The 16,475-nt window shown below is 47.4% G+C and overlaps 1 protein-coding gene across 3 annotated transcripts in view; it reads right to left on the bottom strand.

Moving 5' to 3' along the window:
- The window catches only part of MED26 (mediator complex subunit 26), a 45,213-nt gene that overhangs the window by 10,889 nt on the left and 17,849 nt on the right, over window positions 1–16,475 (bottom strand). Inside the window, exon 2 of one of the 3 annotated variants that reach the window (XM_037141940.2) lies at window positions 11,348–11,461. The exons of the other annotated variants lie outside the window; for them this stretch is intronic. Coding sequence (XP_036997835.2) covers window positions 11,348–11,392 — 45 coding nt within the window. The 5' untranslated portion in view covers window positions 11,393–11,461. The remainder of the gene's footprint in view (window positions 1–11,347; window positions 11,462–16,475) is intronic. 3 annotated transcript variants of the gene reach the window in all.

Here is a 16,475-nt window from a genome sequence, read left to right as displayed (position 1 = left end):
GGCAGGGGAGGCACTACTCTTCTCTGCAGCCCCAGTCCCCAAGCTGTCCTTTATATTCCAGTAGTTCTTCCCAACAAAACTGCAAACTTAAACACTCCTGACCCCTGAATTAGGTCAACAGAAAGTACAACTGATGTAATTCAGTCATTTTTGAGAGCTCTCAACATGTCATCTGTGAACTGGTTCATTCCTACACTGACACAACTGGTAAGTCTGAAAGCCAAGCAGGGCATTTATGTCTGCCAGATACACTCGGAGAGGGGCCCGGCTGGCAGTGTACCCAATGACGGCACGCTGGAGAGGGTTTCTCTCTCCCAGCCCTGCTCCTCTAGGAGTGGCCGGCCAGTAAGAGTGCCAGCTGTGCAAGACAGAATGACGAGACACTGATGGGAGAGGCGCACAAGTGCTCAGCCCACAAGCCCATGAAAATGGGCTATCCAAAACGAGAATGAGCCAGCCTTTTAGGAACTGATGGGGGCTAACCTCCAAGAGACTGTTAAGTAAAGCAGCAAGGTGAAAACAGTACACTCCAGTGCTGCCAACTGAAAATGCCTGGCTGTGGGGCTGGGCAGAGATGCAGTGGGGCCCAACTCTCATGTAAGCGAAATCAGCCACCAACCTGAGCCCCTTCTCCATGTTCTGGGAAGCCCAGGCAGAAAGTTGGGAAAAACTCAGATCATGTCTGTAGGCTCTTGGTGGTGCACTGATCACTGCCCTTGGCAACTCTGTACCCTCAGAGACCAGGCCAGGCATGCCTGGCACACTCACTGCCAAACTGTTCCAATGGCCCTAGTGCAGTGCCAGGAGGCCACCCCTCCCGCCTACCTGCTACCCCACAGTCCTGGCTATGTGTGGGGTTGAAGTAATGGCAGTAGCAGAAGGACTTTCTCAGTGGTCATTCCTGCAACAGAGGCCACAATGGAGGGAATCAAGGACACCACCACCCATGGAACAGGAGGGTGAGTCTGGGCATTCAATGTCAGACATCATGTAAGGATGGACACAGACCCTACAACCCAGCAATTCCACTGCAGGGCATGCACTAACAGAAACAAGAGTATCAAGAATGGTGGGGGCAGCCATATTCAGAAAAGTTCCAAGTGAAAGACACCTGCATGACCGAAGTGTAGGTGGTAACTAGATCACGGGTTAGCCATTCAACACAGAATGAAGGAACCACTGCTAAACACAAAGATAAATTTCAAAACTGTCAGACAGTGAAAAGCCAGAGATGCAAGAATACATTCTATATTGGAGTGAAAAACTTCTTGATGGTGACAAAGTCAGGGAAGTGGGGGGTAGGGAATGACCAGGAGAGGGAACAAGAGTGGCTTCTAGAGAAATCCTCTGTTTCTTTACCTGACCAGGGTGGGGTTACTTGGGTGTGTTCACTTCATAAACATTTACTTCGTAACTTATGACTCCAGCACTTTTCTGGATGTATGCTAGCTATACTTTAATAAGAAGCTGATCTTATACAGAGGTCACCAGAGCTGTTGAGGTTGAGAGGAGGAAGAGACCCTGGCGAACCAGCCCTTCACTCCCCTCCCCCACATAGGCACAGACCCTCTGAGTTCTACAGAATAAAGCTTGAGACCTGTGGCACTGTAAGCCTAGGTTACCCTTGAGACACATGGTGTGCACTATGCTTCACAGCTCACAGAGAAACATGTCCACATGCTCTTCCTGTGTAGGGGTCAGTCTGGTGAGAACAAGAGCATTCTAAAGGTTCCATAGAAGCACTCAGTAAGTAGATCGGTGTCCCCAGCAAGACCAAGTGTAAGGTTACGAGAGCAAGACAGGCAGGCAGCAATCCACTGCCTGGGTATCACCTACCAGCACTTGTGCTGGGCGTCTGTCACCTACCACACGGTGGTATCCTGAGACCACAGACCTCCGCAGTATTATGCTGCTGCTCCAACAAGGAAGCCAGAACACCTGTTACACGCCTGGCCACATGTTCATTTCTGACCTAACCTGTGCAGTCAGCCTAGGCCTGCCTCCATGCAACAGGCCATTAGCAAGCCATACTGGTGACCTGGGCAGAAGCAGGCAGCTGGCTCAAGGGAAAGCAATGGGACAGTTAGGATAAGGAGTCTGCATGCCTACACAGGAAAAAAGACAGCAAAGAAAGGGAAACTAGAAATTAAATTGGGGAGGCAGATAACACTTAAAAATTGATGTAATTTGTCAAAATAAAAGGTAAAAATGAAAAAGCCTTATGATCATTCCAATCAATATAGAAAAACATTTGACAAAATTGTAAATCTATTCCTAATAAAAACTTTCAGCAAACTAGGAATAGAAGAAAACTTCCTTGGCTGATAAAGTACGTCTGCAATGCCCACAGCTGATGCTCTACTTGATGGTAAGAGGCTGAATGTTTTCCCCCTAAGATACAAGGTGCCCTGGGTGGTGTGGCTTAGTGGATTGAGCACCTGACTGCATACCAAAGGGTTGTGAGTTTGATTCCCAGTCACAGCACGTGTCTGGGTTGCCTGCCAGGTCCCAAGTAGGGGGCGCTTAAGTGGCAACCATACACTGATGTTTCTCTTCCTCTCTTTCTCCCTCCCCCCACTTTAAAAATAAATAAAATCTTAAAAAAAGAAAAGATATAAGACAAGGATGTGAGCTTATCACTCCTATTCAGTCTTGTCAGGAGTTTCCAGCCCATACAATAAAGCAAGAAAAAAAGTCATTCAGCTTGGAAAAGAGGAAGTAAAACTGTCTTTATTTACAAATACCAGAATAGTGTATATGAAAGCTCTTTCAAAATCTACAAGTTCAAAACATGGCTCAGAGGAATTAAAAGAGGCCTCAATTAATGGAGAGATACAGCAAGTTAATGGACTGGAAAAGTCAAAATCTTTAAGATGTAAAGTCTTCCCCAAACTAATCTATAGATTCAATGCAACCCCAAACAAAATTCTATCAGGGTCTTTGGGAGAAATTGACAAACTGATTCTAAAATTCATATGGAAACACAAAGGTCCTAGAACAGCCAACCAACTTTGAAAGAAAGAAAATGAAAGACTCACATTATATGACTTCAAGACTTACATGATTAACCAAGACAGTGTGGTATTATTTGTGCCAAACAGATCAATGAAACAGCATAGAGCCCATTAGCAAACCCACACACACACAGTCAACTAATTTTTAACAAAGGTTTCAAGGCAATTCGACAGGGAACAAATAATTTTCAATAAATACTGTTGGAATAATTGGATAGCCACATGCAAAAATCAACAGTAAAATAGCTCTCGACCTCTGCTTCACCAGATAAACATTAATACAAAATGGATCATGAACTTAAATATAAGAATTGAAACTACAGAGCATCTACAGCAAGGCTGTCAAACTCATTTTTCACCAGGGGCCACATCAGCCTTGAGGTTGCCTTCAAAGGGCCGAATGTAATTTTAGGACTGTGTAAATGTAACTATTCCATAATAGTTCAGTGAGAGCCCGGCACTGCTGCTGGGTAGAAGCCAGGTGCCAGGCCAGATGAAACAAGGTGGAGGGCCAGATTCGGCCCAGGGGCCTTGTGTTTGCCCCCTGTGACCTAGAGGAAAACATAAGAGAAAAACCTTAGTGATCTTGGGTTTGGCAAAGACTTGTAAAATATGACAAAAAGCACAAACTACAGAGAAAACTAATTGGATTTCAACAAAACTGAAAATCTTTGCTCTTCAAAAGATGACATTGTAGCCCTGGCTGGTGTAGCTCAGTGGATTGAGCACGGGCCTGCGAACCAGACAATCGCAGTTCGATTCCCAGTCAGGGCACATGCCTGGGTTGCAGGCTGGTTCCCTGCAGGCCAGTTCCCAGCAGGGAGCACACAAGAGGCAACCATACATTGATGTTTCTCTCCCTCTCTCCTTCCCTTCCCCTCTAAAGATAAATAAATAAAATCTTAAAAAAAAATTGTTAAAAAAAAAAAAGATGACATTGTTACGAAAATGAAAAGGTAAGCCAAAGACTGGAAAAAATACATATATAAATCATGTATCTAAGAGAGAATTTGTATGTAAAACATATAAAAATCCTCTCAACTCAATAATAAATAGGCAACGAACCCAAGAGCAGGGGGCAGGGCAGGAGGTAATGGGCAAATTATCTAAACAGGTATCCAAATCTTTCTCCAAGGCAGAAACATACATGACAAACAAATACTTGATGAGATGCTCAACCACATTATTAGACATCACAGGGATACACAAATTACTGCGTTGGTCAAAAAGTCTGTTTAGTTTTTCTGTAAAATAAAAGACACATTTTTTTCATGTTCACCAATAACTTTATTGATTTGGATACTGAGTGTGTCAGTTTTCTCCTGCTACTGGTTTCCAGGGGGTAGAGGCCAGGGGTGCTGGCTAAACATTGTCCATGCATGAGACAGCCCCACAGCAAAGAATTATCTGGAAAAATTGTCAATCGTACCAAGAAACTTCACTAACTACTCTTGACACGTTCTGTAAGTCACAGCACCATCTCTATATACTGCACAAATCTTGTTTTGGACTTCAGTTATGTTTTTACCTTTCTTGAAATAATAAAGTATAATATGCTGAAAATGTTACTTTTCTTCCAGCTTCAATATTAAAATGGCTGCACAAAAATTCACCAATTTTTAAGTTTTTTTTTTTACAATGCACGCTATGACAGCTGTCACATAATCTAACAAAACTGTTTTGAATAAATTAAAGACTATTTAGTACTGCTAGAGCCATCGTATGGAAAAAAACCAAACTTTTTGGCCAACCGAATAAAAAAAGACTGACCATACCCAGTGATGGCCAAGACATGGAGCAACTAGAACCCTCACACTGCTGGGTGAGAGTTTAAGTGGTATAATCACCTCAGAAGATATTCTGGCAGATTCTTAAAGCCCATCAAATTGTGAATGAATGAACTGTAGTATACACATAGAATAAACTACTACTCAGCAACAACAAAATTAATGTAATGAACTATTGATACAACACGCATAAATCTCAAAACAGATATGCTGAATGAAAGAAAAGCCGAGACCAAAATAAAATTTCAAAAAGAGTGTACATTTTATGATTTCACAAAATTCTAGACTAATAAACAGTGACAGAAAGATCAACAGTTGCCTGGGGACAAGGGTGGGCTGGAAGGAAGAGTACACAGGGCATGACATATATTGACAGGTCAAGATAGCAATTTGTACACTTTAAAATGCAGTTTACTATATGTCAATTACACCTCAATAAAACTGTAACATTTCTGTGGAGTCAGATGATAGGTGCAAAAAGGTCCTAGAAAAAGTAGGAAGGTGGTTGGCAAAAAGGAAGGCTCTCTGCTGGAGGTGAGGCATTGTACTCCCCCAAGGAGACTCAGCCCTTCCTGGGGGTGAAGGGTGGGGCAGGAAGTTCCTTCTCCCCTCAGTGAAACAAAGACGACTGGCATGGCTGGGCATCCCAAGGGCATCATAAGGATGAATGACAACTGTAAAGTGTGTGTAACACACTCCTGATAGCAGATGGGGCTCTGGCAGACAGCAGTAAACATCAGCTTTTCCCTCTGGGACATTCTGCATGCCCCCAAAACACCTGTGTAGCTGACATCAGGAGACTCACCATGGCTGGAACTGGGAAACAGTGTCTCATTGGTTGTGAAATGTTTATACAAGGCTCACTAATCATCAGGGGCTGAATTTAAGGACATGAGCTCTTCTGCAGGGTTTTGCCGCATTTCCACTGGAGACTCGGGAGAGAGTGCCAACTTCCCATGCTCACAAGAGAAAGGCCAGTGCCCACAAACATCTGCACAAAGTCTGAGGCAAATGGCCATCTGAATGATGGGTACCCATCCTCCTGACACATACATACAGCTTCAGCGCTTCTTTCCCCTCTGACCTCTGCATGGTTTTCTTCAATGGAAATTAAGCTTCTGTGACTGAATTTGTCTCAAGTCCCAACTTTCCTCCCAGACAGCCGAGCTAGACCTTTACTACTCTCAAGTGTGACCTAGGGTTCAGCATACCAGTGTCCTCAGGAGCCACTTGGACTCATACAACCTCAGCTCTAGCCCAGACCTCCTGAATCAGGAGCTGTATTTGAACAAGCCATGAGGAGATTCACACAGAGAGATAGTGGGCAGAACCACTCTTCCCAAAGCCATGGCTTCTGCTTAGCACCTTGTGCCCAGCCAATTCAGATCCTCCCCAGCAGTAATGCCACGAGCACCGCCTTCCGCCTGCTATCCAGAGCATAGGGCCCTTTCCCAGGTTGATCTCATCTGATCCCAATGACAATCCTAAACCCAGGTGTGTGATGTGCCCAAGCCTGAACATATGTAGGCCAGACAGGTCATCATACTGCCCTAGTGGAGGTAGGCTGCAGAGCCCACCCCTACTAGCTGTGAGACCCTGCCCATCCTCTGCTACACCAGAAGGCGGCCTCACCCAGAGATGGTGGTGTGACAGGCCCAGATGAACCACCACAGGATAGAAAAAGGACAGTTAATGGCTAGGCTGGTGGATGCTGAGCAATGGCACCTGGCAAATGTAGGCTCCGGGGCTCTCAGCCCTGCACATTTGGCAGTACCTCCCAGCAGATGTCATGAGCAAACTGTGCATACCCACCCCTTACAAACAGGGGTCCGCCTGCAGCAAGCCTCACTCGCTTCACACTTGGAGTCTGTCATCACCCCCAACAGCAGCTCTACAACCTAGGCTGCCAGGACCCTCACCTCATTCTCTCCCAGAGCTACTGCCCAAAGGCACTTCTCTTCTAAACCCCAAAGCCAGGGTTTCTAAAGTAATTCTGCTTCAGTTCCAACAAGGACCAGACTGATGACTGTTACAACGTTGGTGACGTTTTTCTAAGGGGAAACCATGCTTTCCCATTTTCCAGTCAACCATCTGTACAAACCACTACCTTGGAACACAACTGTTCAAATGACGACAGCTGTTGGGACATCACTAAACCCTGTTTTGAAAAAAACAAGTCAACTGAAATAAAAACTCACACATATACCCCACACTCACTGCAGAGTGCTCCACAGGACTTGACCAAAATTGGCCTTGCCTGGGCTGGTGCTGCCTCTGCTAGATTCCTACCCAGCCAGACTCTACCTTGGGGCTCCTGCAAGGCCACCAGCACAGCGCCTGCAACGAGGATGACACAAGTCCCCAAACAGAAGATTTCAACAGCCTTCAGCAACGCTCACAGATCAAGAACCTGGGGCCAACCAGCCCACCTGGAAGTCGTGGCAAATTTCATAGGGACCCCTCCTCTGCTGTGCAGAATGACCAGCCTGCTCCCTTACATTGGCCAAGAGATCTGGAAAGCAAGCCTTTGCACCAGCCCTGCATTTCCTTGCCTTTACCACCTCTGACACGCCACTCAGCTCTCTCACTGTTAACTGTCCTACCACGTGCAGGTATGAATCACAAGAGCATGGACCTTGTAGGTGCCCGGAATAGTCTCCGGCACATAGCAGGGACTCAATAAACGCTAACTGATGAATGAATGAACAAACAAATGAACAGACGGATGAATAGATGAATGAGGTCCCACCTTACTGTGCTAGGTCCACCATGTTTACTCCAAGTCAGGGTCTGCAGCTACCAAATTAGTATCTGGAGAGCAAACATGTCTTGACCCAATTCCAGCTGTTACCTGCACTGTTCACCCCCGGGGGGTCATGGGAACAGTGAGTTGATTCTCAGTGGTCCTAACACAGCCTCACAAAGGACAAGGCAAAGGGTGCTACATTTGAGCAGCTAGGCAGAGGGAAAGTTGTAGCCAGGGTGGCACAGCCTCTGTTACTCATCAAGGCAAACATGTTTGCTCAGCAGGGCCCAATGGCTTTGGGGAAAGTCTTCCATTTTCAATGCAGTGAGTGGTCTTGAAAGTCACCACAGATATCTTCTCCAACCTACCATCTTGTCAACCCTGAAATTATTCAAGAGGGTTCTATAAGGAGGGAGAAAAGGAAGAACCATGGGAGGTTTTTGCAAAGCCAGACAGTAAAGCAATGTGGAAAGCAAACCTCAATCCACATGGTAACTCGGTGACAAGATTTTCTGCAAAGTGACAGGCTGCACTGCTCGGCATGGCAGATGAGTGGCAGATTGCTCGTAGAGGATGAGGACATAGCAGACAGTCCCCACAGCTTGAGGCTACTCTTCACCAAGAACCTATTCGACCACCTCCTCCCAACTTCCCTGCTGGGAGCCTGTAGGGGAGCTTGACCAGCTAATGGATTATTCCTTTAGCCTGGGTTCCCCACAATCTGGGTTCTGGGATCACAATGGTGATGGTCTGGCCTGCCTTCTGCACATGCCTTACTGTCCTCATTAACCCAGCAGCACCTGTTGGAAGCATGCCCTGTCCAAGGGTCCAGACCTCGAATTTCTTTCTCCCCAACTGAGCAAATAAAATCCACAAAACTTGTTACCATTAAAAAGTCACATCAAGCCCTGGCTGGTGTAGCTCAGAGGATTGAGTGCCAGCAAACTGAAAGGTCACTGGTTCAATTCCCAGTCAGGGCACATGCCTTGGGTTGAGGGCCAGGTTCCCGGTTGGGGGCATGCAAGAGGCAACTGATTGATGTATCTCTTCCACATTGATGTTTCTGTCCCTGCCTCCCTCCTTTGCCCACTCTCTAAAAATAAATAAATACATATTTTTAAAAAGTCACACAGACAATTATTCCCTGCATACCCTCCGATGGCTGCTAAACTGTGCAAACTGCACGGCCCAGGCCAATAACCCTGCTCTGCTAGGCTGCTCCAGAGCTGGGCCTTGCTTGCTGCCTTGCTGCCCTGCCACCCTAGAGGTCCACAGGCCCTGGGGCATCCGCAACACTAATGAAGACAACGCCATTTCTGACACTGGTGCATCAGGCCTGCTGATGCACCAGGTGAGCTATGCCCATCTCTGTAATAAGTGTTAGGACTAATGGGAAGGGAGAAAATGTGCCAAGATGACAAGTAAATATAAGTTCACCAGTAGCTGAAAACTGGAATGATGTTACTGAGTATAAATCCAACAGCTACAGTGAGTAAAACAAAAGTAATAAAAAATACAACACAATGAGGGAACTTCCAGCCAAGATGGAGGCATCGGTAGAAGACACACTGTTCCTCCTCGAACAACCAAAAGAAGGACAACAACAATTTTAAAACAAAAAAAACAAGCAGAATTGACAGAAAAATCAAACTGTATAGTAGTAGTCTGAAAACCAAGGAGTTAAAGACGACATTCTTTCAAACAGGTAGGAGGGGCGGAGTTGAGCAGTTCCCAGCAAAGCAGCAATCCAGGTGGTGGCTGGTGGATCCAGCAAGGCAGGGGATTGTGGGGAGGGGTTCGGTGCACAAGGCTGCAGCTGGCTGACTCCCCAGTCCCACATTCATATGCAGATAAACCAGGCAAAACTGGGGAGTGGGATGGATGGACCACACAACCCAGGCTTCCAGTGCAGGGCAAATAAAGCCTCAAACCACTGAATGAAAACACCTGTGGATTAAGGCGGCGGTGGGAGAAACTCCCAGCCTCACAGAGAGTTCCTTGGAGAGATCCACAGGGTCCTGGAACGTACACAAACCCACCCACCTGGGAACCAGCACCAGAAGGGCCCAGTTTGATTGTGGGAAGGAGCAGAAGTGACTGAAACCTGGCAGAGTGTAGAGCAAACACCACTGTTCCCTTTCAGACCCCTCCCCCACATAGTATAACAACACTGCCCCGCCCGAGTGAACACCTAAGGTCCCACCCCTCACTACATAAGAGGCGCATCAAAACAAAACAAGTGGCCCAAATGAAGGAACAGATCAAAGCTCCATAAAAAATACAACTAAGGGACAAAAATCTAGCCAACCTATCAGATGCACAGTTCAAAGCACTGGTGATCAGGATGCTCACAGACTTGGTTAAGTTTGGTCACAAATTAGATGAAAAAAAAAAAAAATGAAGGCTACACTAAGTGAAATAAAGGAAAATATACAGGGGAGCAATAGTGACAGGAAGGAAACAGGGACTCAAATCAATGGTGTGGACCAGAAGAAGAAACATCCAATCAGAAAAGAATGAAGAAACAAGTATTCAAAAAAATGAGGAGAGACTTAGGAACTCCAGGACATCTTTAAACGTTCCAATATCCTAATTGTAGGGGCCCCAGAAGGAGAAGAAGAAGAGCAACAAGTGGAAAACTTATCTGAACAAGTAATAAAGGAGAACTTCTCCAATCTGGCAATGGAAATAGACTTCCAGGAAGTCCAGGAAGCTCAGAGATTCCCAAAGAAGTTGGACCCAAGGAGGAAACACCAAGGCACATCATAATTACATTAGCCAAGATTAAAGTGAAGGAGAGAATCCTAGAAGCAGCAAGAGATAAGGGGACAGTCACCTACAAAGGACTTCCCATCAGACTGTCAGCTGATTTCTCAAAAGAGACCTCACAGGTAAGAAGGGGCTGGAAAGAAGTATTCCAAGTCATGAAAGGCAAGGACCTACACTCAAGATGGCTCTATCCAGGAAAACTTTCATTTAGAATGGAAGGACAGATGAGATGCTTCTCAGATAAGGTCAAGTTACAGAAGTTCACCATCACCAAGCCTTTTATTATATGAAATGTTGAAGAGATTTATCTAAGAAAAAGACAGTTAAAAACATGTACAGTAAAAAGACAGCAAACTCACAATTATTAACAACTACATCTAAAACAAAAAAAATAGCAAACTAAGCAAACAACTAGAACAGGAAAAGAACCACAGAAATGGAGATTACATGGAGGGTTAGCAACAGGGGAGTGGGAGGGGTGAGAGGGGGTAAAGGTACGGAGAATAAGTAGCATAGATGGTAGGCAGAAAACAGACAGGGGGTGGTTAAGAATAGTACGGGAAATGTAGCAGCCAAAGAACTTATATGTATGACACATGGACATTAACTAAAGTGGGGGAATGTGGATGGGAGGGGGTGTGCAAGGCAGAAGGGAGTGAAGGGGGAAAAATGGGACAACTATAATAGAATAATCAATAAAATATATTTTTAAAAAAGAAAAAAATACAGCACAATGACTGGGAAAACAACTGATACCTAATCCTGAGACCCACTCAAACCTTCTGATTCTGCCCCACCCCCAATAAAAAAATACATATCCCCAGATTTTTTACTTTACTCTTGTCTTAAGCAATAATGCCTGGGCTTTGGTACAGTTTATATAAATTTTTAGTGCCATTAAAATAAATGCATAGCTATCAAAATAAAACAGGATCCCCTCCAAGCTAGTAAAAGTCCTTTTGCATGGCAGGCAACACTCAGCCACCAGCCCATGGCCTTTATGTGATGTGCTGGCAGCCTCTTCAACTCACCGATGAACTTGAGTCTCTGCCCCTCCAAACAGATGCCACTCTCATCTCACAAAAAGATCAGAAATAGACGCAAGGTGTCTCCAGGCCTCCAGGAAGCAGATGTGCGGGCCGCAGCTGGAGAGGAGAGCAAAACCATGCTTTCCTGAATACTATTTTTCCTGACCCTAAACCCCACAATTGGGGAGGGCAGAAAAGAACCCCTCAGAGACTGCTGTGTTTCTGCTTCTGCCAAGCTCCTCCTCCCTGACCAGGGAATCAATCTTCTCATTCTTCCCTGTTTCTATAGGACTTGGGTTGGGGCCTTCTTGAGGGGTGGCAGGGGGTTCATCCAATCATGTTCAGCAGCTACTAGCTCAGCACCTACTAGGAGGACAGTGCCGTTCAGCCCACAGGTGCTCTCAGGACTGGAGACAGACTAACCAGTGCTTGTCACAGGGGCACTGGCTCTGCTTCTGCCCTCTCCTGGCATAATCCTGAACTCCCACTAGGCTGAGTGGAGGGACAGCAGGTATCCCCATGCTCTGCGCCAACTTTCCTCCCAGTGATAAGCCTACAGGCACTGCCTTCTTCTGTAGGAGCTTAGCTGAAAGATGCACTAGGAAGAAGAGTTGGATTTTTTTATAGCTTCAATAAGGCTAACCAGGCATGACTTTATTTGTTAAGAAATTCCTAAAAGCTCTACGAATGATCACCTTGACACTCCATGCTCTACTGCCTCCTTTTACAGGGAGGAAGGTATGGCAGAGAGAAGTCACCTAATCTGCCAGGTCATACATCTGGGTCTGGGGCCCAGGCAGCCTTGCTCCCAAACACTGGTGCTTCACTGCATGCGCAGCTGCCTCACACAGGGACACAGATAAGGCACAGCTGTAATCTTGAAGGTGCTCCCAGCCTGGCTGGGCGGGTAGACTGTGATTAGGGAACTTCAAACAGTGTGGGCTAAGGAGGCCATGAGATACTCAGTGTTATTGGGTCTCCAAAGAGGAGGACAGAAGGTGTCTCTGGGGAGGCCTAAAGAGATTCACGGTCTGCAAGCCAGACTAGGATGGTGAGGACACACCAGGCTTGGAGCACAGCAGGAGGTAAGGGCCAGGGGCACACAGCAAGTGCTGAGAACACCAGATGAGAGTGGAAGAGGGCCATGGGCAGGCCCTGTAATGGATCCCAGGCCATGATCAGAGTAGGGAGTGACATGGACAGATTGCAGTTTTAAATAGCTGCCTCTGGCTGCCTGGCAGAAAACTCACTGCTGAGGCAAGGAGACAATTCTGCAGGTGACTGGCAACTCTAGTGAGCAAGACATCCAGGGAGCAGAATGGGGTGGTGTGAGGTGAAGGGGAACAAGGATGCAGGGAGAACCCAGGGGCTCAGGCTGTGGAGCCCGCCACATGGGGCTGGAGAGGCCATCATCAACAGCAAGGAGGGCAGGGTGGTCATGGAAGCCAGGGAGAGGTGAGGCCTACCTGAAGAGAGGAGGCAGGGCAGAAGGGGAGAGCCTGCAACTAGACGCCAGAGAGATGCTGTGACATTGTGTTACTGATGTGTGCCCCCTAGCTCATTTACTTTGCAAGGTTCTGAGCAAGGACTTCCCATGGATTGCCATGTCTCACCCACTCTGAGATGCACCAGCTATCACTGATCACTAAGAAAGACAAATGTGCCAACTGGAAGACCAAACCTAACCCAGAGCTACTGAAAGAGATACCTTGCTCCTCCTCCACAGTGACCTTGAATGCTCAGAGGCACATGGCTCCCTTACACTCAGCACACCATCTGGGAACAGATGTCACCCCTAACTGTCCTCGTCCCTCAACCATGACTGAATAGGTCTCAAGACTGGCAGACCCAGACCATGGGAGAAGCAGGAGATACCCATAGAAGTGCCCCTCCACATCTGCCACTGTGGAAACTACCACTCCTCACCAACAGCTTCTCCCCTCCCATCAAGACTGGGGCAGTAGGAGCCACATCTGAATGCCACACCTCCCTGCATAGCCCGCCCCCAGCTCCACAGGCAACCTTTCCAAGCTCAATTCAAAGTAGCTCTGGGGTCCCAGTAGAAGAAGCCTCTCTGCACACTAGGAGGTCCATTTGTGGCCCTACCTTAAGTGGCCCTCAGGTGACCCCACACTTTTGCTGCTCCACACACCTCACCCACCAGCACTGCTCTGCTCCTTTTCTGCAGAGCCACTGTACCCTGCCAACCTGTCACCATGCTGGTGCCCACCCAGCACTGTGGCTGGCAGGACCACATGTGCAAATGGATGGGGCAAAGGAGTGAGGGGTTGGACTTGGAACCTGAAACTTCCTGCTATAAGGTCATGAGCAAGTTACCACCCTGTGTCCCTTCCATGTCTCTAAAATAAGGACAGCAATGGCTCCCTTGAGGAACTGTGTGAGAATCTGCCCAGCATGTAGTCAAGGGCTAGCCAGATGGGGTCCCGATCTGTCAATGGGAATCACTGTGCTCATCACCTCAACTTAGGGCTCCTGCTAAAGCAGATGAGATCCTGTGGGCTCCATGTTTTTCTGAATGCTAAGATGACACTGATGGAAGTTACAGAAGATCCAGAGCAATAGACTTTAGCAGTCTCCCTACTGTAAGCAGCAGGGCCCTAACAATGGCTGCCTCCATATCTGGGAAAGACGTCCTCTGGTGTCCCAAAGGTCTGCCCCAATGCTCAGCCCAACAGGCCTCCTGGAGCCAAGACCAGCTCCACTTGCCCTCTCCCTCACAAACCTAACCTCAGCTTTTGAGATAGAGGGTAGGGGTGGCAGTGCTGAGGCTTCAAAGAAAGTCTCAGGCCCAGTGAGGTTCCAGATAGTGCTGGCAGCACCCCCCAGTCAGCACACAATGCTGCCTCCCCTTGACCCCCAACCTCTGAGCACCAGCTCTGAGCAGAGCTGTGGAGAAGCAGGAGGTACCCATGGAAGTGCCCCTCCACATCTGCCACTGTGGAAACTACCACTCCTCACCAAAAGACCTATTAAAAAAGCATCATTTTATTAGCAAAATTCTGGAAGCCGGTCGCACAGTAACAAGCCAGCTCCTATCGTAGAATACAAAACTGCAGTTAAAGGACTCAGTCTGACTCGTATGTAACAAGGACAGAGAGACGCTGAGGGAAATGAACTGGCTGCAAAATAAGACATGTATGCCAGAATTTGTTTAAAACGATGCACGGTGTTCTGCTATGTATCTCTCCATGCACAGAAGGACTCCAGACCTATGATAGTGAGTGGTTCTCTCCAAAGGGACCACTGGAGAAACTGCATCAGTGAAGAGGCCAAAGGGGCCTTAGCTGCAAGTCAAACATGTACATTTTTAAAGGAGGATGGTGTATTTATTGCTTGTGAGAACAAAAAAAAGGAAAATGCAACATTTTAGGCAGAGAACACCCCAGAGTGTGCTATAAATTAAGACACCCACCTAGATGTGCAGACTGGCATGGGCTATGGGTCTGAGGGAGGTGGGAGACTGGGAGCCACAGGAGTTAGCTCTGTGAAGGGGACTAAGGATCTAAGGGGACCACACACAGGGACGCTGGGGTGTGGAAGGTGACCCTAGGCCTAGTTGGCCAGATCACACATTTCCACCTGTTGTTGGTATAATTTTTAATAGTGTTTTGTTCACTCTAAGTATCCTGGTCTCTATGATAAGACACATAGTTGCCCTGGCTGTGAGGACAGGGAAAGAATCACAGCTACACCTCCAGATACACCCAATACACTGCTCCCATGTGCACTGCACGTTGCACACTCTGCCGCTGCTATAAGGTCCCACAGAGTCCTAGAGCTGCATCGGGGTGGGGCACTTTACAGATTCAGAAGCCGAGACTCAAAAATTAGATTCTGCCCAAGGTGACACAGCTCACACAGAGTTTGAGACACCAGTTTGGGCAGGACTTCTATGGGGCCTTCAGGTCCTCAGAATGAAGGCCAGGATGCCCAGGTGAATAAAAAATAGAAAAGGGTGAAACACAGACAGATGTCACATGGATGTTAACACCTTCATGGTGGGGGGAGCGAGGTGCAGGAAACTCCACTGGCCTTTGCTGCACCCATCTGCTCTCGTCCTCACATAACCCCCACACACCAAGAGAAACAGAGAAGGGACTGGCACAAAGGCACCCTGCCAAGAGGTGGCACCTCTACACCACCAAGGCCAGGAGTAGAGCCTCCAGGCTAATGTTGGTGGGCACGGTGGGAGGAGGTAAGAGGCTCAGATGAATGGTGGGCAGGAGACACAGGCATGATGGGAGGAAGGAACAGGTGGAGGATGGCCAGGGAGAAGGGCACCGGCACCTGACACACAGTGCCAAAAGGGAAGGCACCAAGGGCTCATCCTGTAAATGGGAGGCCCTCGGAAAGGAAGATCTGAAGGCTGCATGGAGCCCTTAAATGCACAAAGTGCCTTTTCACATCTATCTTCTTACCCTCTCAGACTCTTGGTGAATTTGTCAGTTAGGCCAGCTTTCCTCCTTCCTTCCTCACCTAACTTGCTCACACACTTCCTCTCTTCTGTCTGCTGCAAAGGGATGGGTGTCAGGTCACTAGCCTACCAGACAGCTCAGAGCAAAACTGGGGCTCCACCAGTCCTTTATCGAATCACCTGGTACCACGTACCTGGTCTGTCATGAGGCTGTAATATCTGGACTCTCCTGGGCTGCTATTTCCCTGCTGCCTTTAATGGCTTTTGGTCTGGGACCCCAAAAGTATGAATCCCATTATCCAATCAGGAATGAAACAAGTCTGCACGCTTAGTTGGTCCTTCCGTGTCATTGACCAGCATTGTGACTCTCAGTAATGTGGTGGTTCTGGACACCATCACAAACGGGAGAGGCTACTGAGACTCTGGACTCTTCAAAGACTGTCAGGCCCCGTAAATGAGACCCGTATGGTCAGCACAAAGCAGCCTTGAGATGCAAAGGGTATGGATGTCAATTTGAGGAGAAAGCGGCAGAAACAAATATGGCATTAGCCATGCTAAGATCTAGAGCAATTTTATGGCCCAAGTGGTGAGGTTAGCAACTAGTGAGGCCTCAATATGGAAGGAAAATGCAGTCAGAAGATGGAACTGCTCAAGTTCCAGAGGGTGGTGGGAGGCACATAAGCACACGATGTGAGC

The sequence above is a fragment of the Artibeus jamaicensis genome, unplaced genomic scaffold (genome assembly GCF_021234435.1).
Source record: "Artibeus jamaicensis isolate MK-2021 breed Jamaican fruit bat unplaced genomic scaffold, CSHL_Jam_final contig_477, whole genome shotgun sequence".
NCBI classification, from domain to species: Eukaryota; Metazoa; Chordata; class Mammalia; order Chiroptera; family Phyllostomidae; genus Artibeus; species Artibeus jamaicensis.
The sequence above is the reverse complement of the archived record's forward strand: the minus strand, read 5'-3'. Positions and strand labels throughout refer to the sequence as shown.